Here is a 26,044-nt window from a genome sequence, read left to right on the forward strand (position 1 = left end):
TTATATTTGTTGGTATTGGAAATGGTGTGATATACCACGTAAGTAGTCGTCAACTGATCTATTTTTATAGTCATCACATATTTTTTTTAGTTTTATTGTGGAATCTTTATAATTTTTTTTCTTTGGTGGTTCAAAGCAGTATATTGTTCAATTTGAAAACGGTTTAAGCTTTCTTCTTTTTTTAATGCAGTAATGAATGTCCAAATTGATGGATGGTGCGCACTTAGCATATAGAATTAAAAGAATTATCCCAACCTTCGACCGAATTGTTTGTTCGTGGTATATCATCGACTAACATTAAATAACAATTCCAAATTTTAATTGAAAACAAAGGGACTCTTCTAGCTGTACGATTAGGTCTACCGATCCATGTATCTTCAAAATAATCAATTAAATTTGATAACATTTCTTGTTGGTAAAATTGAGATTCGACTTAAGTTTCAAAGGCGGACACTACATCATTTTCTGTAATATAAGCAAGTGCAGCTAGTTTTCTCAAATTAAGAGCAAAATCGGAATCGCTTGAATATTTGGACTGTAATCCGTTGGACTGAATATGTCGCCAAATACTTTGGCATAAATTAAAAAACCCCCCTTTATATCGACTGAAGGAAATAAACATTTTGCAGCATTCATTGCACCTTTTTCGAAATCGAACGTAATAGATTTTGGACTGAGTTGTGGATGTAAGGTTTTTAATGCAAGAAACATGCGTTTATAAATCTCTTCTTTCTTATTTGGTAGTAAAATATATGTAGTTGGTATGACATTTGAATAACTAACTCCGTGTATTGTGTAAAGTTGATGAAAAATATGAGGTGAACATGAAAAATTGCCATCCGCTAACCAATGTTCACATATTTGTACCTACTAACTTTAAATTTGTTTCAGTTGTAAAAATTAAAAACCTATCATGGTAACCGTCATAATTAACGCTATCATACTATAAAAAAGCCTCACCACTTGTTGTTTTCCTGTACTCGTCTGGTATTTTAAGATCGTTTAGCGATTTTGGAATAGGTGGAGCACATAATTCGATTTTTCGAATTCGTTGAACAGTACACATTAATTGATTTAAACTCGATAGTTGTCCTGCTGCGCTTTCTATGATATCTATGATATTATGTAAATTATAGTCTAGTAAAATAAAAATATAAAATTATGGTTATAAAAATGTGTAATGAAATTTAATTCAGATATTATAGTCCCCACAACACAGTGAGTTGTTAGTTGCGTATTTTTTGCAGTTTCTTTTAATTTTTGAATGGCCTCTTTTGCTTCAATTTTGCCTATGTTGGGAACGTAATTATTATGATCGGTTGTATGAAGAACAACTTCACCAAATGAATGTAAATGCCCACGGCATTTTTTTGTGGTATATTCCAAACACCTCCAAATGATTTTATCTGTTGTTTCACGTTCTTTTTGGTATAAGAAATATTTATATTTTAGTATTATTCCACCTTTTTGGTTGGTAATATACTCCATGGTGCAGGCTGTGTGCTGTGTTCTATTACCAAACGAATACTGTCGTGTACGAGCGTTCGTACACGAAAAAAACAAATTATTGTTATCTTGTGATAATAATGACGCGCGACGTTATTTCCACAATCATTTGACGGGACACCATTTTTAGATGTTACACAAAAGTATTTAAAAAAATGTGTATTTGAATGTGTATTTTTCAGAAATCTTGGCTAAGCCACTAGTCATATTATTTATAATTAGAATTTTTACCAAAATTAATATCGATTATGTATAGCACTCAATAGTTGCGAAATGATGTAGGTGTATATTTTAGTAAATTAATAAATTCTAAAATTTCAGGATGTATTTGTGGTACATTAGATAAATAATTTACCATGAAATAATTCACAGGTATTTGTGGGTAATGAAGTTGATGCTAAAGCCACTGACGAGGTAAGTAGTGTAATATTGAATTATTGTATGAATGTATTCACCAGTCGAATAATCCGCGTATATTTGAAATTTAGCACATTGCACATTGAGGCATTATTGACACTTGACATTAAAACATCAACAAAATACGAACAAATTTTATTAGGTATTTTTATAAGCTATAAATAATATAATCCAATATTTTGTATTTTTCCATACCAATGCTGCGCAAATGAGAGCGACCGCCGTAAACGTGAACTGCAACTATTGTAGCTATTAAATAGTTACTGCTTTTAGATTCTAAGCGAAGCGATGAATGTAATGATTTTACAATGATGTGTGTTTTTTTTTTATTTTTTTTTTTTTGTATGTCATCACCTTTTAGGACAGTAAAAGTGCTTGGATTTTCTTCAACAGTAACTTTTCTGATAGGAAAGTGAATATAGTTGTAAAAATTTCCCAGTAGTTTTCAAAAGCAACATGAAAAACAAAAGAAAATTTAAGGAAAAACGGCAATTTTTACGCAAAATCTGTTTTTGAGAAAATCGATTTTGGTTTTTGTGTAACTCTAAAACAAATGACCGTAGGTACTTGAAATTTTGACTGAATGTTTATACTAGCATTTTCTATACACCATAACATTTTCCAAATATTTTGACTTATTTTGAGCTGTTTACGGACATTTCTGTTTCCATTTTTTTTATTTTTTTTTATACAAATATCAATAAAATTTTATTTGTTGGGTAAAAAAGCTTGAAAATTTAATACAAGGCTCCTACTATATTGTTATAATGACATTTGAAAAATATTAAAAATCCTTAGTCACAGTTTTTATTTATAAGCATTTAAAGTCCAAATATTGACAAAATACCAAAAAGTCACGAAAATTAGCAAATTATTTTGAATTGAAAATTTATAAAAATTTTCTTTTTCAATCTAAGATTTGAAAATGTAATACACGATTATCCATAAGTTTATCTACCTTAATCAAAAAAAAAATGTCTACAAGAAAGTCAAATTAAATTTTTATGAGCGTTTGAAATTCTTATTTTTACAACATTTGATATTCACTCGATTTCTCATGTAACGATTTTCTTATTTTGTTGTAATTAAAAAACGTATGACTGTAGATACTTGAAAATTTCACTGAATGTTTGTATTAGTATTTTCTATACACGATAATATTTTGAAAATAATTTGACTCTTTTTGAGCTGTTACGGACATTGTCAGTTCTCAATTTGCTTAGTTTTTTTTTTCTATAAATATCAATAAAATTGTATTTGTTGGGTAGAAAAGCGTGAAAATTTTATGCAAGGCTCTTGATATATTGTTACAATAGCAGTTGAAAAATATTGAAAATACATAGGCACAATTTTTTTTATAAGCATTTAAAGTTCAAATGTTGACAAAATTTTTCAAATTTAAAATGTAATAATTATTTTGTAGTTAAAAATGTATAAAATATTTAACTTTTATGGCTAAGGATTGAAAATTTAAAACAAGGCTCCACGTAAATAGGTTATATATAAATTACTTTATTCACAATAATATCATCAAATATACATACTTGGTAAAATCATAGGCTGACTGACCGTTTTCGCTCAGAATCGTTTTTCTTATACAATGATATTATATTATTGAATTCAAATTTAACACCATCCATTACAGTGACCCACTTGTCACCTACTGTACAGCAGAGCGACATCCACTTACTCACCTTTTTTTAATTTAATTTTGTATTTAATTAGTACTGCAATTTGGATAGACCATGGATATCGTATTGGATTATTGGATTAATATTATGTTTCTTTAAACCAATAAGGAAATGTGTGTGGACTTTGAGGAGGTCGTGGCCTCTTGCCACCACCACCCCACCTCTCACTTCACAACTGTATTCGTCACTGGTTCAATCGAAAGAACTGATCTTTTTGTTAGTATAGGTTCACAATAATTGGGTTGGTACTTATTACCTGCACAATAGTACACATGACGAATATTCAAAAGACGGAACCTCCAACGCAAATAAAATAAATAGGTACTGTTTTAATGGAATCGCAAGCTTAATTTTCACTCTGGTAGCACTCTGATACCCAGCTCGAGTACATATTTGATATTTACACAATAAACATTACAATGAAACAAAATCACAGTAGTTAGGTAAGGCCCTAACAAAATGGTTTTTTTGTAAGTTTTTTGTTAAGGTAAGTAATTATTTCCTTTAAAATACTAAATGCTTTTTTTATTGGCTTACATATTTTTATTGGTTTATAACATCAAAATCTTTTATTTGTAAACAGAAAAATGAGACACGCCGTCTACTCGTATAACAATCAAATCGCAAATAGACACGCTTTAATAATTGTTTTGATGCACGTTCATACAAAACAACTATTAAATTTGTGTTGGTGAGTAGGTATATAAATATATAATATTATTATGATTTATGCTTTATCGAATCAAAAATATCAAAAATATAATAACAATTGTTACTTCAAAAATGAATAAATAAGTGCCGAGATTATTTTTATTAACTATTGCAGTAGTTCTGTGATTACCCAATTGTTTATAATTACCTACTTTATTATGATGGTGAAAGGTGTGCGGCCCAACTGGAACTAGTTTGTCCGAGCTTTAAATTTCATAAAGCATTGATGTTTTGGAAGTCGGTACAAGAATTTCACCAGTATTGTTTGAATTGTTCTAAACATTGGTCTTATTTATGTGTCTATATACTATATATTATATAGTATAGGTATTAACTAACGTAAATTGACTAAAATTTAACTTATTAGGTAATCAATGTCTTATTGTTACAGCCTAACACATATTTAAATCAATAAAATATGTTTTCAATATTTCCTTAACATTTGTTCTTTGAAAATCAACTGTATAGTTGAACAATTATTTATTTGAAAAAAAAAACATTTTAATTTCCTGACAAAACGAAATTAACTTTTTAAATGTTTTAGAATATATGAACACAAATTAAACAACAAACGAAAATGGCGAAGGTATGTAATGTAATTGTTGCCCGTTACAGATGATGATCACAATACAAGTTATTACAATATAAACCTAAAGAAATACGTTCAAATAATTCTTCTTTGACAGTTGCCATTTGTGATCCAAATAGGACATACATACGTTGTTCCGTGTAATTTAATTAATTTTTGTGAACATAATTAAATTACTATTTTGTGCATTTCTATAAGTGTATATTTATTTTTTATAAAAACGTAAAATACAACTACCTAATTATTGTTTTATTAAACAAATTTTAAATTTTTGTAACCATTCATTTTTATAAAGTATAGCGAAGTACACAATATTATATTTATTATACATTTATTAGAAGAAGATAAACTTCACTACAATATTTATAGAATAAAATGAATACCTCTAAATTCCCAATGAAGACTATTCTAGTATTTGCAGTATACTTAATCAAATATTCTCTGGAACTAGATTATTCAAAAATACAGGTACCTATTTTCTAAATCACTAATTTGTTTTTACTTAATATGCATAACATATTATTTGGCGCACATTTTTTTATTTATCATTTATATATAAATAACACACTAACACAACCGAAAAAATCAGATATTTTTATATTTAAAAATTTTTGTTTTTGTAATTTACAGTAAAATATTTTATTTAACATAATATAATAATAAAAATAATATTATGGTTTATTTGTTGAATTTTAATGTAAAATTATATAATTTGTTCATATTTTAAAATATGTGATATAATTATTTGAAAACTAAATTAGTTTTGAAAGTTTGAGATCTATCTAGATACTAATTAGGTATTATTTATCTTTATCTTATCTATAGATAAATATTGATATTGAGTTATCTATAGTGTTAACTTTGTTATATTCGAATATAGAAAACTAATTCAAATAAAAAATACGGAAACTTATAAAAAAAATTGATCAATTTTCAACAAAATATGTAAACATAGAATTTTATTGAAAAATTTCGTAGGTATATTGTTATCATTATAAATGTAATTGTATAATTCTATAACATTTGATTATTTGTAAACATATAAGTTATAACTTTAACATTTAAGGTCAATTTTTAGTAGCATTTTCATGGTTACAATTCATTTTTTGTAGCATTATTTGTAACTTTTTAATGCCTTTACCGTTGGATTTCAATTCAACCTAACCTTACCTCCCCCCCCCCCACAAATATCCCTTATTGATTTAGATATAAGCCTCCTATGGCTTATTTTAAATAAATAATTTTGTTAGCCCCCCCCCCCCCCCCCCAGAATTTTAACCCTAGTTGTGCCTATGCTAGCACTAGTCAGAATAAATACCTAAAGTTAAAGCAATTTATATGTACAATAATATAATAAACGACAGTCATTAGTTTACAATTTTTAACATTTTTGAATTCAAAGAAGAAATAGCTTATTTATTTCTTAGACGATTTTCTTCTGTAAAACAATGTTTGTAAGGTAAACATTTATTCCCCCTGTCTCGCATAATCGATGCCTGTTGAAATTTATAAGACTGCTCAGTGCAGCTATACACATTTTAATTATATTTCTATATACGAAATTTTTTATTTTTATGTATTGTAAAACATTTATCAATATTTTAGGGGTTTAATACTAACATGGAAGAAGCTACACAATTCCTTCGTGAATGGGAAAATGAAGCAGTAGCCTTGTGCAATAGAGTGGCGATGGCACAGTGGACATATGCAACAAATATAACGGAATACAATAAAAAACAAATGGTGAATCTAAAAAAATTTAAATATTTTTAAATTTCACTTCGTAATAACGATAGAAAAATAAAACATAATTTGAATAATGATTGTTCACTTCATGCAATAACAACAGATATAGCGTATATCTGATGGCTGAGTGAGATATGTAATATAATATCATATACATAATAAAAATAAATATTTAGTTTACTTTAGATTCTGAGCTGAGTATTAGTATTTTTTCTCTGTCCGCCATTACTTTCTAGAGCAGTAGTCATCATTTGATCATCAACTTTGAAGGTGGTTTCGAGTAACAAAATTGGATCTAATTGATAAATATCAAGAAAAACTTTTAAACAAAATACTGACGAACGGCAATATTTTGAAACGATTGATAAAACTGATTTTGATTTTTAGAGTAGTTCAAAAACAAATAGCTGATAGATTTTAGAAATGTACACAGATGTATATAATTGCATTTTCTAGGTATGATACAATTTTAAAAATAGTTTGACTCTGAGCAATTTATAAACATAATATGACATTTTTGACAGTCTTAAATATTTTTCTTACTTGGTCCAAAAGTTTAAAAATGTAATACAGAGTTTCTCGTAAGTTTATATAGCATATTTATAAATATAGAAATTATTATACACCTATATTTTTTTTCTTATAATCATTTTAAGTTCAAATTTCTACAAAAATTGACAAACCATTTGCATAACATTATGCAAATTATTTTGTAGTTAAAATGTTCAGTTTTAATAGTTAGGGCTTCAAAATGTAATACAAGATTCTTCATAAGTTGCTTTTCTTAAATTCAAATAATATCAAAAATATATTTCCATGGGTTTTTTTTTTAGATAACTTAATTTAAAATTTCAACAAAATTAGATAAGTATTTTAACAAAAAATATCAATTTTTCCTTTTCCAATTTTAGTTTTTTATTTGCAAACAAAATATTGAAAAATATCAATTGTATGCACTTAAAACGTTTCACTATTATGAATTATGAGCACTGACCATTATTAATTTCTATAACTTTCTACAGGTATAATAATATGCATAACATTCAAACTAATTGTAAGCTATGTACCACGAAAGCACATATTAATTAATGTTCTGTATATAATATTATATTCTATGTTTTCGACAAAAATTAGTTTAACCTATAAAATTACTAATATACAAATAAATTACTCATACCGAGTTAAATAAATACATTATAAAATATACTTAAAAATAAAGTTTGATTCCCTCAGAATCTAACTATAATAAAGTAGATTTATTATTCATGCCTACACAAATACACTTATATTCTTATACTTATAAGTTATAACTTTAAACAGTTTAAACTATTTCAGACCCATCTGAGGCCCGATTTCCAATATCAGTTATAATGAACAATTAAAATAATTTCAATAGCGCTCGAGATAATTTTTACTTGATCCGATGTCCATATACAGTGAATATTTTGTTATCCCTAATAAGGCCCTAATAACTTTAAATTAGCAATAATTATTAATTTTAAAGTGAAGACTTGTGTGTTTATAATTTAATTTGTATTAGATGGTATAAATTTAAAAATGTCCGTTTAAATAGATATTGATATAATATTTCTTAATATTAAAAAATAAATAAATTACCTAGGATATCGGGTTGACAACACTGCAAAAGTAAAAATTGACTTGGGCACTAATGCAGTAATAATAACTGTCCATTTATAAATGGACATTGAGCTCGTAGCATATTACCAGCAAATTAGGAGGTTAAACTTTTTTTATGTCACATTAAATATATTTATTGTATAAAAACAATAATAAATATATAATGTCCATGGAATATATAAAATATAATACTCGAGGTAGGTATATTATTATCATTATTATTATTATTATTATTATTATTATTATTATTATTATAATTATTATTGCTATTATTATTATTATTATTATTGTTATTATTATTATTATTATTATTGCTGTTATAACCAGAATGCCAAAATTGAGGGTTCATAAAATGTTCGTATCGTAGTGAGAAAATATAGCCAATTGGTATATTTTACAACATAACGGCGATAAAGATTGTATTATGATTTATGAGTGTGCTAAAATTGAAACACATTAACTACAATGTAAGCTTATTTTTTTTAGGCAATAATTCGTCTTAAAATTATTGAGGTCAATCTTTTTTATTTTGAAATTCGAAAATGTAGTTTGTCCGAAATAATACTATAGGGTATTTAAAATGTTATTATTGTTTGAAATTCCTTTATAGAACTTTGAAAAAACACATTATTATTGCATATTATACAAAACGTTTAATTTTATTTTATTTTCAGAAAATTATTTGATACCAACATAACGAGTGATCTATTTAACGCAGGACACTCAATATTACAATAACTATTAACGTTTTTGAAAATATTTTTTTATCGTAATAATTTGTTATTTTTTAACTTAATTAAATGAATATATTATGTATTTTTAATACCGTATTTCAAAGCAAAATGTTCAATTGAAGTACTTCAAAAAAAGCCTGGACATAAACGAGTAAAAAAGTTAAAATTTAGTTAAAAGTTAAGTTAATTTTAACTTTTTAACTTAACTTTTTTAAATTTAATTTTCATCAACTTAATTTTTAACTTAATTTATTTTAATTTATATAAACTTAACAAATAACGAGTTACTTTTAATCAAATTCAAGTTGAGTTAATTTATAAACAATTAAATAATAAATATAATAAAATAAAAATTATTATTGATGATGCATATTACATAACCATTTACTAGAATAGGAAATTAGAAATATAGTTAAATGTATTTATTGTTCCATTAGCCAGAATTCTTCGAGAAAAATAACTTAATCATACATATAGCAATAGCCATTTAGGTGTATCGTATAATATATAAAGATACTAGTCTGATATTGTATGACTAGATATACTGATACATTATGTAGACATACTGCAGCATACCATACTGTGGCATACGGGCATATTGTAATAATAATAACGATAATAATATTTAATAAATACTAATAACTAATAAGTAATACGATATTAAATTATTATATCGACATAGATACAAATCACAAATGTACAATTCTCAAGAACATAATATTATTATATATTTTCGGCATAAATAATTTATTTTTTAATTAAAATCAATTAGGTTATGCTCATATATTGGCTATTTCAAGTGTTCAATAATTTTATGATTTTTATTATTTTAAACCATATTAATGGGTATTTATATAGATATTAAAAAAAATAATAATAACAACTTAACTGAGTTAAAAAAAAAAATTTGGTTAACTGTTAAAATTAAACTTTTTAAAATGTTTTCTATCAACTTAACTTAACTCAGTTAAAAATTATCATTAACTTGCCCAGGATTTTTTTGAATTTCCACTAACAACGACTTCTGAGGAACGTTGTATTACATTTTCAAGTATATAAAAAGCTATATAAACTATAAAAAGCTCGAAAAGAGTCACAATATTTCCAAAATACTGGGGTGTTAAAAAAAATAGCAAATTGTTTGATCTAAAATTGAGAAATACAATAATTATAATTTATTATATTATGTAAGTACTTAGTACATATCCATCCCCCTTGAGCACGACCCTGAATGTAATATAATTTACATATTATTACAAATTGTATCTATTTGCATTTTTATAGTTCAGAATTATTCAGATGTGAGCTTTTTTATTTTCCAGATGAATTTATAAAATTATCATAATAATTAGGTTTTGTTCTTACAAATATTCATATAATTTAAATTAATTAGGTAGGTATCTGGACCATAATATTAAAGCTGTCTGCCTGTCTTACATTTTCATAGTAATTTTATTAAGAGGATTCGATACCGTGATTTTCTGTTTTTGTCTAACACACACGCGATATAGGATTTTAGACTGGTTCTTTGCCAAACACACCAATTGGTCTAATGAAGCGATAAGAATTCTAAAAATAGATTTGAATTTGTCGTCAAGTCTACTTGAAATCAACTTTTCCACATTTTTGATTTTTTGATTTTAACTTCTCCAAAAATTAAAATACGACATTTTTTAAATATTCTTTTTTAATATGACATTTATAGGAATTTGGGGAATAATATCAAACATGTGGGAAAGTCGATATCAAGTAGACTTAACGAAAAATTCAAATCTGTTTTCAGAATTCTTATCGCTTTAATAGATCAATTGGAATGTTTGGCAAAAATCACGTCTAAAATACTATGTCGCGCATATGTTAAACAAAAACAGAAAATCACGGTATCGAATCCCCCCCTTAAGGTTATAACAGGTATTTTATTTTTATTTAAAATTAAAATCTGTTAACATATTACTGAACTTTTGAGATAACTCGTGGATAAATTACCTAAGTATACTAAGTTTAAAGTTACCTACATATATTCAGGAATATTTAACAAAATCTGCAGAACTTAACCCACCACTGTGTAGTAAAACATTTATTTAAACATAACTATAGTGTCATACAATTTTATCGTATCAGATATATTACAATATATGTATTTATAGTATGATGTAAATATAATAAATTAAAATGGAAAATATAACAATACGTAAAAAGTTTAGTTTGTATAATCTAAATAACTAAATCATAGGTACTAAATATAATTATTAAGTAGGCACCTGACAACTACACAATAATTGTTTTTTTCTTTAATAAATAATATGTAATAATTATTAGGTGGTTATTTCCATATTTCCATTGTAATAATAATCCCTTAATATTTACGACTTTTGCACTTTTACTATAAAGATAGATGAACAAAAATTGAACTCCAAGTTCAATAGAGTATCTTGGAGGAAAGCTTCTGATTTCATGTGGACTCGTATATCTGATCCTATTATACAAAGACAACTCAAGATTTTGGCACTGAAAGGCCAATCGAATGTACCCGATTCAAAACTAAATCAGGTAAATATATTTGTATGTATGTATTCACTAAAAATTAAAATTAAACTCTAAATCTCTTGCTGTACACGAAATTGTATATTGAAATAATTGTATCAAAGTAAGCTATACAAAGAAAAATTAAAACAACCAAAATATGTTCGTTATTCTTAATTAAGACAAATAGGCCCCTACTTAAAAAATTATTATTTCTTAAGAGTAATTTAAAAGGTATGAATTCAAATATTTGTATAACTTAAGTTCTAAGGCAGCCATATATTATTTACGAAAATCATTTCGCGTGAAAGAGAACCACTGAGGCTATACAGTAACTGTTGCAGTTGAGAAACCAAACGTATACGATATGTATAGAAGACAATATTGTATGTGTCGTAACGTTTTTATTTTTTTGATATCATAATTATAAAAACGTTACCTATTTAAGTTTTAAAAACATAAAAATAACGGATTTTACAAAACTAATTACTATATTAATTGTATTAATGATAAAAAAATCTACGTATAGTTTTCTTTTCTGTTTATTTTATTTGAAGAAGGTATACAAAATTTTATTTTGATGGAAGAAATATGATTTTGTCAGGATAAAATAAATTAAAACTTTATTGTCTGGACACCTATATTAAATAGGTAGATACATTAATCTTTTCTCGTTTTGTAGATGCATTCGATTTTAAATGAAATGAAAGATATTTATGCTAAAGCGAAAATATGTCCATTCAATTATAGATTGACATCGTATTGTGAACTAAGTCTTGAACCAGGTATCAATAATTCATTATTTATATATAATAAACAGTCATCTGCATAGTAATGTGATAATTTTGAAAAAAAAATACAAAAAGATTTAGTAAGAGTAATGGCTAACTCAAGAGATTTTGAAGAGTTATTGTATACATGGCGTTCATGGAGAGATAATATTGGACATGAAATTCGACCCAAATACATAAAATATATGGAATTGGTTAACGAAGCTGCAATGGCAATAGGTATTGTAATATTTTTAAGAACTGAAAACAATGAAGAACAATTAGTTATGCTATATTTAATAATGTATATTAATTAATAATACATAATATTGTGATTAAAAGTGACTCGTAAACTGTGTACAACAATACATTATTAATATTTTAGATTCAAAACCGATCAAGAGACTTGATAGTGTTATATAATAATAGTTTGTTTTCTTTCCCGGTTTTGTTTAGAATATTACGTATGTATTTAAGTCAATTACATATTTTTAATTTAAAACTGAAAACGTTTTCAAACGAAAATAAAATTACCGGGATCATTTCAAATTTTAACATTTCAAATTTCGCAGTATTAACATAATATTATAATTTGTTTCACATGAAACCATCCAGCTAAAACATTGGCCTACATGCAAGTGCGATGAAAGGTCACATTTTTTTATTTGTAACACTGTAGGGTTTGAAGACGCGGGTCAACAACAAATTGCCATGTATGAAGATGCAAATTTTAAAGCAAAACTTGAAAATTTATGGACAGCTATAGAGCCAATTTATAAACATCTCCACTCTTACGTTCGGCGAAAATTAGTTTCTCACTATGGTACACGCAGGGTCCGAGTCGATGGACCAATTCCAGCGCATTTACTAGGTAAGTCAGTAAGTGCCATGATAGGTACTGTCATTTATACAAAGTGAATAATAGGCACAATAGGTAAAATATTAAAAACAATTATTTAATATTATGTATTTATATTTAATTGTTGTACAAAATGCTTTACAAAAAGAAAGTAAATAATTATTATGTTCAAATGTAAATACATTGTATAATATTATCAATTATGTACAAATGTACAGAATTAATGGACGGTATGTACCGTACCATATAAGGTTGAACTAGGTTTACCTAAAGTGTTGAAAAATCTGTTATATTTTTAATATATTTACTTTATAATCTTTATAATATTATAACTTTCAATGTATTTTATGAAGTTCTATGTTTTTGATAAGGTAACATGTGGGCACAGAACTGGAAAAACATAATAGACTTAGTGATTCCATTTCCGAAGAAAAGACGTATTGATGTTTCCGGTGAAATGTTACGTCAAGGATACACGCCTTTAAAGTAATATATACATTCGAATTAATACATCTAAACAAATAACAATAGTGGTATGACCTAAATACATTATTTATTTTTGAACGTACCTATAAAATTATGATTAACAGGTCCATTGATCGTCTATTTAATTTTTGACTTACCATTTTTTTTTTTTGAATGTCAATCAAAATTATTTAACGTACATCACCCCACCAATTAAAACAATTATGAAATAAAAATTTAATAAATTAGGATCTAAATGTTAGGTTAACTTACTAGAAAGGTCATAACTTTGACGAAAAATAAATCTATTTTCTTTTACTATCAAGTTTTTCTAAAAATTGTATTACATTAACGTTTACAATTTACATTAAATAAACGCAGAAAAATGTCGAATTTTAGTCAATATGCTTAATATATTTACTATTAATTATGCAATACTATATTTAATATATTTTAGGTTAGGTTTATCAATATAGAATAACTACATATATTATCATATTACCTATATGAAACCATATAATTACCTACTCATTAATATTCGTATAGGTACATAATAATTATTATATATTAATTATACAGCCAAGACTCACTGAGTACCTATAGGCAATTTATTTGTAGCTATCACATATTCATTATGTTTTTTTTAACATCAACTAATAAGCGAATAATAAATTACATTAAATGTTTACTTACTAGTAGGTACATATTTAACGTATTTTGGTATTACTATTTTGTTCACCTTTTAATAAAATTGGAGTAGATGCCAATTTAAAAAATCCATTTAACATTTGACTCTAATCAAAGTCAAAGTAAACCCTCTAAAACGTGGTGAATGTAAATCCTATGTACATAAAGTTTTAACTTGGATAATATGTGAGTAGGTATAAATCAATAGTATACCTACTGTTCTTTTGGACATTTAATTAAGTACATACATCGACACGATAAGGAAAATCAGATTATAATCCTTTAAGCAATACGCAAATACTCATTAATAGGTAATTCAATGATTAAAAATAAAATAAAATGTATATGGTTCAATTATGTTTTTAATATTGTTTAATGACAGATGTAAGTGTCTTAAGGTGATAGGAATAATATAGGTAGAAAATAAATAATTATTGATAGTTGTTATTATCAATCGGAAATAATATTTAAATTCCAGAAGGTTTCCGTCCTATTAAAATAAAATAAATGATAGGTACCTGTAATAATTATTGTTTTATTTGTCGTAGCTAAATATATATTATTTGTAAATTATAAACTGACTTGTTCGGTTGTATGGAGCAAAAAATAAAATGTTTTCTTGATAAGTTTGTCGTTTGTGTTCATGAGTTAATTTACTAATCGTTAGTATGATGCGTGTTTGTTGACTGCTTGTGTTGATACAAAATTTTATATTTTGTGCGTGAATATTAAACAAACAATTTCGAAGCACGCCTTAAATTCAAAGTTATGGTGCTAAATGATGACAATTTGTTGAAAAATGTCCAAACATTTTTTTGTAACTGATGTTATTATATTTAATTGTATTAATATTTGTTATGATTAATTATAATTTCAGGTAGGTACCTAATCACTAATCAAACAATGTTTTACATACTTTTATTGACAATTTATTTTTCCAACATAAAATAGAAGAAAAGAAATCAATAAATAACATTCATTAAATAAATTATTAATAAAATGGTAGTCTTTTAATTTATTTCAGGAAGATTCTAACAATTATATTATCAATGATTTCATCTTTATGTATATGTTGAATAACGTATTATTTAACAATCAGACAGAGTAAAGGATCCAGATATTGTTGGATTATCGAAGTTCAAAGTTTAGTTATTTAAGTTATATGTTTTGAAAATATCTACTTAACTTACGTGTACTTAATCACACAGCGCACTTAACTTGTGCACACAGAAGTACAAGAATATATTTAAATATAAATAATAAATTATATTTATAATATATTTAAATGCTAAACACAATGTGTGGGAATAAACCAGATGTTGCGTTAGTTCAAAAAGAATTTGAAATGTCCCTCTCCCGACTTTTAATTGATTTAAATATACATTTTTGCCTTGTAATATTGAAAACTATCCCAGGGCAATCGCTGAGCCGCCGTGTAGTCGGGTGGGGGGCACTGGACACTGGGTACATTTTACACATATAATAATAACAAAAATGTTCACATTTTATTTGAAAACAATGAACAAGTTATAAATGTATAATATACCTAAATAATATTAGGATGTTCCAAATATCTGAAGAATTTTTCACATCACTTGGATTAAAAGCGATGCCAGTGGAATTTTGGCATAATTCAATACTGGAAAAGCCAACAAACAGGCCAGTGTCATGCAAAGCATCTGCTTGGGATTTTTGTGATAAATATGATTACAGGTAAATATTATTAAATACATAAAAATTGATCATAACTCAGCTAGGTTGATCTATATATTTTTTGATTTAAAGATTATTTCTCAATCCATAAATTTCAAAAAAAAAAAATTATTATTATTATTACTTATTATGGTAGGTATTTAAAAATATATTCAAGAGTTCAAGACAGATAAAGTATAACTTATTAATGAAAACTGACTACCTGACTATTTGAATAAAATTGATTCCTATTACAAAGTATACTGAAAAACAGAGTTCAATGCGGCCTGAAGAATATTACCTTCTATTAGTTTTAAAAAAAAATAAATATCATATTTGGTTGATTCTACAGGACATGATCATAGACAGTATTTTTGTAGACAAAATAACATTGGCGCCTGGCACCTTAATATAATACTCGCTATATACATAATTATACTGTCAGATATTATCTTTCCTTATAATAGGTAACCATTGACCGTGGGAGGGAACACATAATAATTATAACAATATTCGAATACTTCTGATACGAACAAATACACAAAGGGATGCTTAAGTCGTGGGTTGTAAAAGTAGTCGACCATGGAGAGACCATTAATATTTTCTTATACACATTTCTAAGAAAGTGCCAGATAGGTTGTAAGATGTGAGGGGAACATACGAGTAGAAATAGGGGTTAGCATAACCACACAAAGAATACGACAATACATATTATGATCAACGTTGACACTGATAAATGATTATAATACACGTATACCTATTATAATATTATTAATTAACAATTGCACAGTACATTAATCAATAATTTTCAGCTGCAACTGGGTGCACGCGTGTGTACAAGCCAGTGCAGAGAGCATATCCATTGATCATATGCATGTACCTACTGTGGTCTGTGATAGTTCGTGGGAACGATAATTCTTATCGCAAGGGACAAGAGAAGTAGAATGTAGGTCTATATAGGAGAGCCCAGAACAGTCCATATTCAAACGTGATTTTAGAGAGCAAACGTGAGCACCTTCACGCTAGTCGAGTTTTTGAATTAATATTTCGGATTTAAATTCCTATCAACAATATTTTTGACTTTGAAAATAAACGATTAAAATCATATATTTTCCAAACACTTAGAATAATTTGTTGATATACCGTGACTTCGAATAAATTCATTATTTAAATTAAAATACTTGAACTTTTTACTATTGATAATAAACACATTGCAATTTACCAATTGTCTATAACTTATTACAACTCCGAGTCATCCTTGTCATTCAAACGATACTCTGTGCGCGGGGATCACTACAATATACAGGATTAGAAGAATTTTACCATATATATATTTATTATAATTATTAAATAAAAGTATAAATTACATAAACAAGCTCCTGAATACAATTTTAAAAATTGTTAAATAATGAATATATTTTTTTTTTAGAATAAAACAATGCACTGAAGTTTCAATGGATGATCTATTTTCGACACATCACGAAATGGCTCATATTCAATATTATCTCCATTATACAGATCAGCCATTGCTGTTTAAAGAAGGAGCGAATCCCGGTATGTACCTACTACAAATTGTAAATATTGTATTAGTATATTTATTTAAAATTAGATCGATTACAAACATATCAATATATTTAGGTTTTCATGAAGCTTTGAGTGATGCAGTTATTCTTTCTATTTCCACACCACGACATTTACATAGGATTGGACTATTGAATAACATAACCGACGATTATGGTATGATTGCAATTTAAAATTTAAAAACAAATTATTTTATGCATTAAGTTGTTTCTTATTTTTTTTTTGCAGAAGGTCAAATAGACTTCTTAATGGAAATGGCTTTAGACAAAATTGCTTATCTACCTTTTGCATATTCAGTTGATTTAGTAAGTAGCACTGAATAAAATATAATAATTCTAGATAGATCCTATAATTAAGTAGGTAGGTACCTTAAAATAAAAATGTTTATCTAAACAAAACAAAAAAACAATTTAGCTAGCTGGCTATACGGTTGGTCGTTTTCTAAGGAGTGTTGTCTAAGACGTCTAGGTAACTCATTATGTTTCTAAATTTCTAATAACTAGGTACCTATCATCACAATGTCAAATATAAGGTCTTTGTGTGGTAAGTAAATGAGCGTGCCCTGCACATTATATAATTATTATACTTGAAGCACTGCAGGTGCACGTAACATTTTTAGGTGTAATATGTGTATAATATTATAACTGTCATTTTTTGTCTTAAAAACTGCTATAGCTGTTAATCTGTGATAAAAATGTGGGACTGAAAACAATATCTAATTTAAACATCGTGTAAATTATTATCTACTCTACACTTTTCGAGAACGCTATAAGAAAAAACGTTATAATTTACAACTGCTATTAATATTTATTTCTGTTTATTTTCTTGTAAATAGGTACTCATTAAAATGTTCAATTTACTGATTAAAATAAAAAGACATTGTTTATGGTATTACTTATAATACTTTTAAAATATAAAGATTATGAATTAATTCGATTATTATTTATAGATTTATACCATTTTAACTTTAATTTTTAATTGTCATTTATATCATTAAAAAAAAATATGTGATTTTGACTATTTAAATAAAATTACTTTTAGAATTACTTGTATAAATAAAAAGTACTAACAAAAATACATTTTAAAAATAATCATCATCGAAATTGTTGAATTATTCATTGTTTTTTTTTTGTAATTTATAGATTATTTAGTATTTAGTTAGTGAAATTTAAAGTATCGAATATCTATTATTGTAATACTCCAAATACAAGTAGGTATTTATAATAGGTACTTACCTACCTAGATATATCTAATATCTCGATACTAATTTTTAAGTACATATCTTACCAATCTTTGCCTATATTTGAGATATAAATGTAAAATTTCAGTGGCGATGGAGCGTTTTTTCCAAAGGCGTACACAACTTAAATGCTCGATGGTGGGATTTAAAATTATTGTATCAAGGAATCATTCCACCGATTGCCAGGGATGAAAACGATTTCGATCCAAGTTCTAAGTATCATGTGATCGCTGATACTCCTTATATAAAGTATGTATGATGCCTACCCTACATGTAAGGCTGTAAAAAGCTCGACAATAGTTTTATTAGAATTATGATAGCTATCTAATTTTATATTTCTTCCAGTTATAAAGTCTCTAGATTGTGTTTGCATAATATTTATTGTGTACACTATTATGTATATTATATTATGTAGGCACTCTAAGTTCTAAACTGCATTCTTATAAGTAGATAGTAATACCTACAAAAATCAATTTGCACTTTTCAAGCACAGATACCCGATGGACTGCACATTGCAATTTTGCAATCTATACAAATCAAAAGGCAAACTATAAAATTATCTAGTGACCGAAATATTGTTATTATTTTATTCGCAAAATATGGTAATCAATTGTTACAAACTATGTACCTAGGTAGTTGTTATCAAATCTTTATAAATATTTAATAACCTGTATTAATTGTTTATTCGTTTACCTTGAGTTTTCAAAATTAACATGGTTTCATAATTAATTTGAACAGAAAAAGTAAAAATTAAAAAAAAAAAACTAGGAACACAAGGTTAGATTAGGTATAGTAGATTTTGAGTGTACCAAACTCATGACCTCTGTAATGTATTTGTTAAATTTGAATTTAATGATTAATTGAAGCATTCGAAAAACTCCTGAACGGAGAAGGTGTAGTGTCAGCATTTTTTTTTAAGGATGTTCTATAAATTATTTATATTACTATTAGCATTAAATCAAATCTCAAATCGACTTCCAACCACAATCGATGTTATATACTCTCAAAGATGTAACCACCAGTGACATCTATCGGTTGCTTCCAAATATACTCTATTCAAGTTAAGAAACACAGTCGGCGGCGACCATTTAATAAAATACGTAATTTAGTGTCAAGTCCCTTAATGTTTTTTGACTTATTTCACAACTAACTCCTCACTAGATGCTGTCCTTTTTCACTTCACGCAATCACGTGTTTTCTATTAAAGCCACCAGTAAAACGTTTATATCACTACCTATACATAAGTTTTAGCATAATTTAATTTTCTATGATCTGGAACTATAAATGTGAATTGAGTATTTTTATTTAAGCCATAAAATATTTCAGATACTTCATCAGCATCATTCTACAGTTTCAAATTCATGAAGCCTTGTGTACAGCAGCAGGACATAATGGTCCATTACATACTTGTGACATATACCGTTCAAGAGAAGCTGGTCGAATATTGAGGTAGGTACACAAATGCGTTTGATAATTAACCAATGTGACCATACTCTTTCAGTGTTGCTAGTTTGCGACTTACTAGTACGGGGGACAAGCGACATTCTTTTAAATTGCATTAAGTATAAAACAGAAAATTGCCTTTATGTGTATTAATTTTAAAAATTGTGAAAGGTTAGCTTAATATTCCAGATACAAATATTAAAACTGTAATATATGGTCAGGAATTTGATAATGTAGAAATCTTTGAAAAAAATGCACAGTAAAAAAATTTTAAATGACTAAGAATAGTATTAAAAAATTACAGAAATTAATTAAATTTAAAAATAAATCGAAATGGATATACGTTTTCATAACTTATTTCATTGCTGGTTGACGATAAGAAAACAAATAGGTGAAGGTAACCAATACTTCCAGCCTCACGACAGTATTGTAATAAAATACAAAAATATAGGTAGGTACCTAGTATTATTAAAAAAGGTCAGATCAAATTATTGCCTGGATTTAATTTAAAGAGGGCCTAGGGCAATAATGTTTTGGAACTACTGATTTATATAAATAATTAAAGGATTGGATTAAATTACATATTATATAATTTTTTTTAACAAAATAATGTGTTACCAACATAAAAAGTCTGACTCAAAATGAAAATAATAATACCAGCATAAAAAGTAAAATTAAAATGTATTTTATTGATTTTTCGTATCATACAAAAACATAAGAAAAAAAGGTGGATAAGTGGATGTCGCTCTGCTGTACAGTAGGTTACAAGTGGGTCACTGTAATGGATGGTATTAAATTTGAATTCAATGATATAATATCATTGTATAAGAAAAACGATTCTGAGCGAAAACGGTCAGTCAGCCTATGATTTTACCAAGTATATTTGATGATATTATTGGGAATAAAGTAATTTATATATAACCTATTTACGTGGAGCCTTGTTTTAAATTTTCAATCCTTAGCCATAAAAGTTAAAAATTTATAAATTTTTAACCACAAAATAATTAATAAATTATAAATTTGATAAATTTTGTCAAAATTTGAACTTTAAATGCTTATAAAAAAAAATTGTGCCTATGTATTTTTAATATTTTTCAACTGCTATTAGAACAATATATCAGGTATATATTTAATTATATTAAATTTTCAAGCTTTTTTACCCAACAAATAAAAATTTATTGATATTTATAGAAAAAAAAACTAAAAAAATTGAAAACTGACAATGTCCGTAAACAGCTCAAAAAGAGTCAAAATATTTTGTAAATTTTATGGTGTATAGAAAATGCTAATATAAACATTCAGTGAAATTTTCAAGTATCTACAGTCGTTCGTTTTTTAATTACAATAAAATAAGAAAACTGTTACATGAGAAATCGAGTGAATATCAAATGTTGTAAAAATATAAATTTCAGACGCTCATAAAAATTTAATTTAAGTTTCTTGTAGACATTTTTTTTTTTGATAAAGGTAGACAAACTTATGAGTAATCTTATATTACATTTTCAAATCTTAGATTTAAAAAGAAAAATTTTTATGAATTCTCAACTCAAAATAATTTGCTTATTTCGTGATTTTTCCGTATTTTGTCAAAATTTGAACTTCAAATGCTTATAAATAAAAACTGTGACTAAGGATTTTTAATTTTTTTCATCTGCCTTTGAAACAATAACTTAGGAGCCTTCTATTAAATTTTCAAGCTTTTTTACTCAACAGATAAAATTTTATCGATATTTATAGAAAAAAAAACTAAAAAAATTGAAAACTGACAATGGCCGTAAACAGCTCAAAAAGAGTCAAAATATTTTGTAAATTTTATGGTGTATAGAAAATGCTAATATAAACATTCAGTCAAAATTTCATGTCCCTACGGTCATTTGTTTTAGAGTTACACCAAAAACCAAAATCGATTTTCTCGAAAACAGATTTTGCGTAAAAATTCCTGTTTTTCCCTAATTTTTCTTTTGTTTTTCACGTCGCTTGTGAAAACTACTGGGAAATTTTTACTTTTGACCCCCCCAAAGTACCAACTAGATTCACTTTCCTATCAGAAAAGTTACTATTGAAGAAAATCCAAGCACTTTTACTGTCCTAAAAGGTGATGACAGACACAAAAATAAAAAATTTAATAAAAAAATTTAAGAAAAAATAAAAAAAAACACACATCATTGTAAAATCAATACATTCATCGCTTCGCTCAGAATCTAAAATTGCATTAAGTTTCGGGCTTAAAGTAATTATTACTGTATTTCAAAGTTTAATCTTTAACGTATAATTTATTGAGTTGATACTTTTTGTTTCTTTAAGTCAATATAAACTACCCATATTATAATTTATATATGCCCCTATTATAACCTAATATAATAATAACTAACAAAATAATGAAAGTGCACAGTACTAAAGTAGTTATAGACTAATGATATTTTGAATAACCTGAATTTTGCGTGGTCATAATAGATAATTATCTAAGTATAGGTACCTACCAAAAAAATATTCCAATCCGTATTCTGGTTACTTCGTAATAACAAGATAAATTTACATAATAATATGCCATATGGAAGTTTTGTTGGGACGTCCAAGTTTGGGTCATGTCAGTCACTATAACCGGTGTTATTATAAACCATCTGATCTGGATAGAACTTGCTAGTTACTGAGCTTAACTCAATTAAGTGTTATACTTAATTTATTGTTCTAACCCATTTTAACAGGTTTTGGGATGGTAAAAGTTCTTAACTAGGAACCTCATCCGGCACAGTAAACGATTTCTGTTGTATACCTACTGCCGGATACAATTAGTCCAACGACCGTTCTTATTAAAATTGCTAAAAAACTAGCCGTTAAAATCATTATGAATACGATGTACGACAAAGCTATTGCTGTTTTGATAAATCCACACAAAAAACTTGTTTCCTTTCCATCCACGCACAGTATGAGCACTGATTTAAAACAAAAATAGTCATAATATGTCTAACAAAATTCAACTATTTCACTACATATTATGTCTTGTCTCTATTAGTGAAATGATGTCAATGGGCTATTCAAAACCGTGGCCACAAGTTATTAAAATCCTTACTGGAGGAAAAACGAGTGAAATAGATCCACGTCCTTTGATTGAATATTTTAAACCACTCACACACTGGCTAATTAATGAAAATAAAGCAGAACGAATAGGATGGTCTAGATTAAATGAAGACATAGGTAATACAATTATATAAAACTAAACCAAAATGTTATACGACACTAATCATGATTGTTTTATTGATTTCAGCACTGTTTGAGCCCTTATCGAAGGCTAATAATTGCTATTCAGTCAACAAATACTTAATTATATTTGTTGTTTTTAACTTATTAAAAAATGTGTACCATTAATTTTACATGTTTAATAATACTTAAACACTTTTTAATTTTAATTTTTAATGTAGTTTTAACCCAATTTGTTCCGTATTATTAATGTTATATATTGTAACTCATCGGTAAAATATTTATGTAAAATAGGTACATTAAAACGTTTTGATTTACCTACTTCTATTATATAATTTATCCATTTACTTAATTTAAAATAAAATGAAGGATGTATGATTTAAAAACACGTTTTATTTAAGTGCTTGTAATATTAATGACTACAAAGTACAAACACCACAATATGTTGTAGAACTATCAATAATTAATATTATAACCATAAGTCATAAACCTATAAATAAAAAATACTGCAGGCGAATAAACCTAACCACACATAAGGGGTCCGATTGACATGAAATATGGTACACACTATACAGACATTCAATACCACCAGGAATCCAGGTAAACAAAGACAAATATTTGTACAGCAAAAATAGGGGCCAATATTTTTTACAGTTCAAAAAAAAAATAATAATACTTGTGTATAATATAGCTATCTACTTATACTAGGTCATAATATCCTGCACTGAAATATCCAAGTCGAAGTTAAAACACCAAATTGTTGAAAAAATCAAATTAGAAAAAAATATGGAAAATATGGAAAATACCCATTTTAAAAACAAAATACCTAATAATAATTAGATTATTTGAGTATAATTATGATGGTCAAAATGTCAAATGTTTATAATATATTATTATTTAATAAAAAACTATTAGTAACTACTAATACCTATAATGTTATATTAATGTACAATAAGAGTCGTATAAATTGTTTTTATAATTTATTTTGAAAACGTTTCAAATTCAAACTATAGTGAATGTGTTTATTGTTTAACATAAGCAGCATTTAATTCGATAATGTTTTAAGTATTACCTATATTTTGAATGAAGAAAATAATTTATTGGTTTTACAAAGACATCTTATTATAATAATTATTATTATCTTTATTATAATATATATTTTATGACGAAATTTGTATTTCAGTCGGTCCCGCACATAAACCGGGCGTAATATGAATTTAACACAAATGCATAGCTGTAATCATATTTGCCTAGCTGCAAGGGGCAGACGTTACCGATGCTATTTCTAAAATATATTTTATCAGTACAATGTTGGACAACACAACACCATAATACGATTATCCTACTGAAATTTGATCATAATCATCATTTACTTAACCAGTTACTGTCCGTTACTGTGTCATAGTTAGCCACTATAATAGAATCACTTATAATATTAATTATAGCTGTGGTAATAAGCCTAAACCTACATTATTATCATGGTGTTGTAATATAATTTTGGTCGTTAGTCTGTACCTACCTAACTGATTCCAAAAGCTGGCGATATCGACTCGATGACTAATAACTATACGTGTTTACCCTCGGGCTCACAATCATATTATTATGTTTGTCTTGATTTATTTTGAGACTATATACACAGACCGTTTGAATTGGGATAGTTTGATTAGAAAATAAACATTGTTGTTTCGTAAGAACGTAAAATGTTTTAATGTATACGAGTGTCGAGCACTAGCTGCTAGTGTGCCTTGGTAAACCTCGTTTGGGAGTACCCTCTGTTGAGAATACACCTTATATTGAGAGAGTTTACTTAAAAGTCTCCTAAGAAAAAAAGATTTGTTTTGTAATGTTGGTGGTCTGATGATTTTTTTAATATAGAAAAGTTGTCGAAAGTCGTGTTTTGCTGTCTAGTTATTAGTTATTGCCGATGAAAATACGTACATTTCCCCAGCCCCACCCATGTCTAATTTTCCAAATTTTTATTTGGATGGACGACCGTTTCCGAAATTTGTACGGCACCGGTTTATCCAGAAATTTCAATTTTCTGTGAGCTCCCAGCTATGTAACGTTTCTCCAATCCTATATTCCACGTGAAAAAATCTCTTATTTTAAAACTTTTCCACGCTAATATCTTCATTGGTCACATAATCAATTTATTGATTAATTTTTGAAAATATAGTCGAGTAGAATTTCTTTCATTGGAAAATTATAAAAAAAATTTTTTATACTCCAATTTTGCACAACAAAGTGTAATTAGTAAAATAACGTTGCATGCTTTCACTTGACATAATACATTTTCTTTAAAAATGTGTACTTATTTTATTATTTTTATTTTTATTTATTCTTCAAGAACATAATGAATATGTTCGTGATGGGGCCATGAGTTCATAATTTGAAATATAAATTCATTAAATATTTAATATGAAATAATACACTATAATATGTGCAAAAGCCATTATTAAGGTGACCACCAACACGCAATATAGTATCATTGTCGAATTTTTATTACTGAACATTTTTATATTTCTATTAATATTATTGAAATATTATGTACAAA

At 26.6% G+C, this 26,044-nt stretch overlaps 1 protein-coding gene and 1 pseudogene across 4 annotated transcripts; one reads left to right on the forward strand and one right to left on the reverse strand.

Moving 5' to 3' along the window:
- LOC132944368 (uncharacterized) lies at positions 1-1,488 on the reverse strand (annotated as a pseudogene).
- Positions 1,489-4,606: 3,118 nt separating this feature from the next.
- LOC132934923 (angiotensin-converting enzyme-like) lies at positions 4,607-24,340 on the forward strand. 4 transcript variants are annotated; one of them, XR_009663108.1, is made up of 17 exons: positions 4,607-4,911; positions 5,284-5,382; positions 6,520-6,657; positions 11,424-11,582; positions 12,238-12,340; positions 12,422-12,565; positions 13,005-13,196; positions 13,556-13,670; positions 15,897-16,049; positions 17,458-17,582; positions 17,667-17,765; positions 17,838-17,914; positions 18,938-19,098; positions 20,176-20,298; positions 23,306-23,487; positions 23,558-24,090; positions 24,199-24,331. XR_009663108.1 is itself a non-coding variant. In XM_061001343.1 (16 exons), the coding sequence occupies exons 1-16, from the start codon at positions 4,903-4,905 to the stop codon at positions 23,656-23,658; spliced, it is 1,980 nt and encodes a 659-aa protein (XP_060857326.1). In that variant the 5' UTR covers positions 4,607-4,902; the 3' UTR covers positions 23,659-24,340. The 4 variants fall into 4 exon arrangements, 1 of the variants encoding a protein (XP_060857326.1); XR_009663110.1 differs by having other exon boundaries at positions 4,623-4,692; positions 4,870-5,382; XR_009663109.1 differs by having other exon boundaries at positions 4,607-5,382.
- Positions 24,341-26,044: the final 1,704 nt, after the last annotated feature.

Source organism: Metopolophium dirhodum, chromosome 1, assembly GCF_019925205.1.
Source record: "Metopolophium dirhodum isolate CAU chromosome 1, ASM1992520v1, whole genome shotgun sequence".
NCBI classification, from domain to species: Eukaryota; Metazoa; Arthropoda; class Insecta; order Hemiptera; family Aphididae; genus Metopolophium; species Metopolophium dirhodum.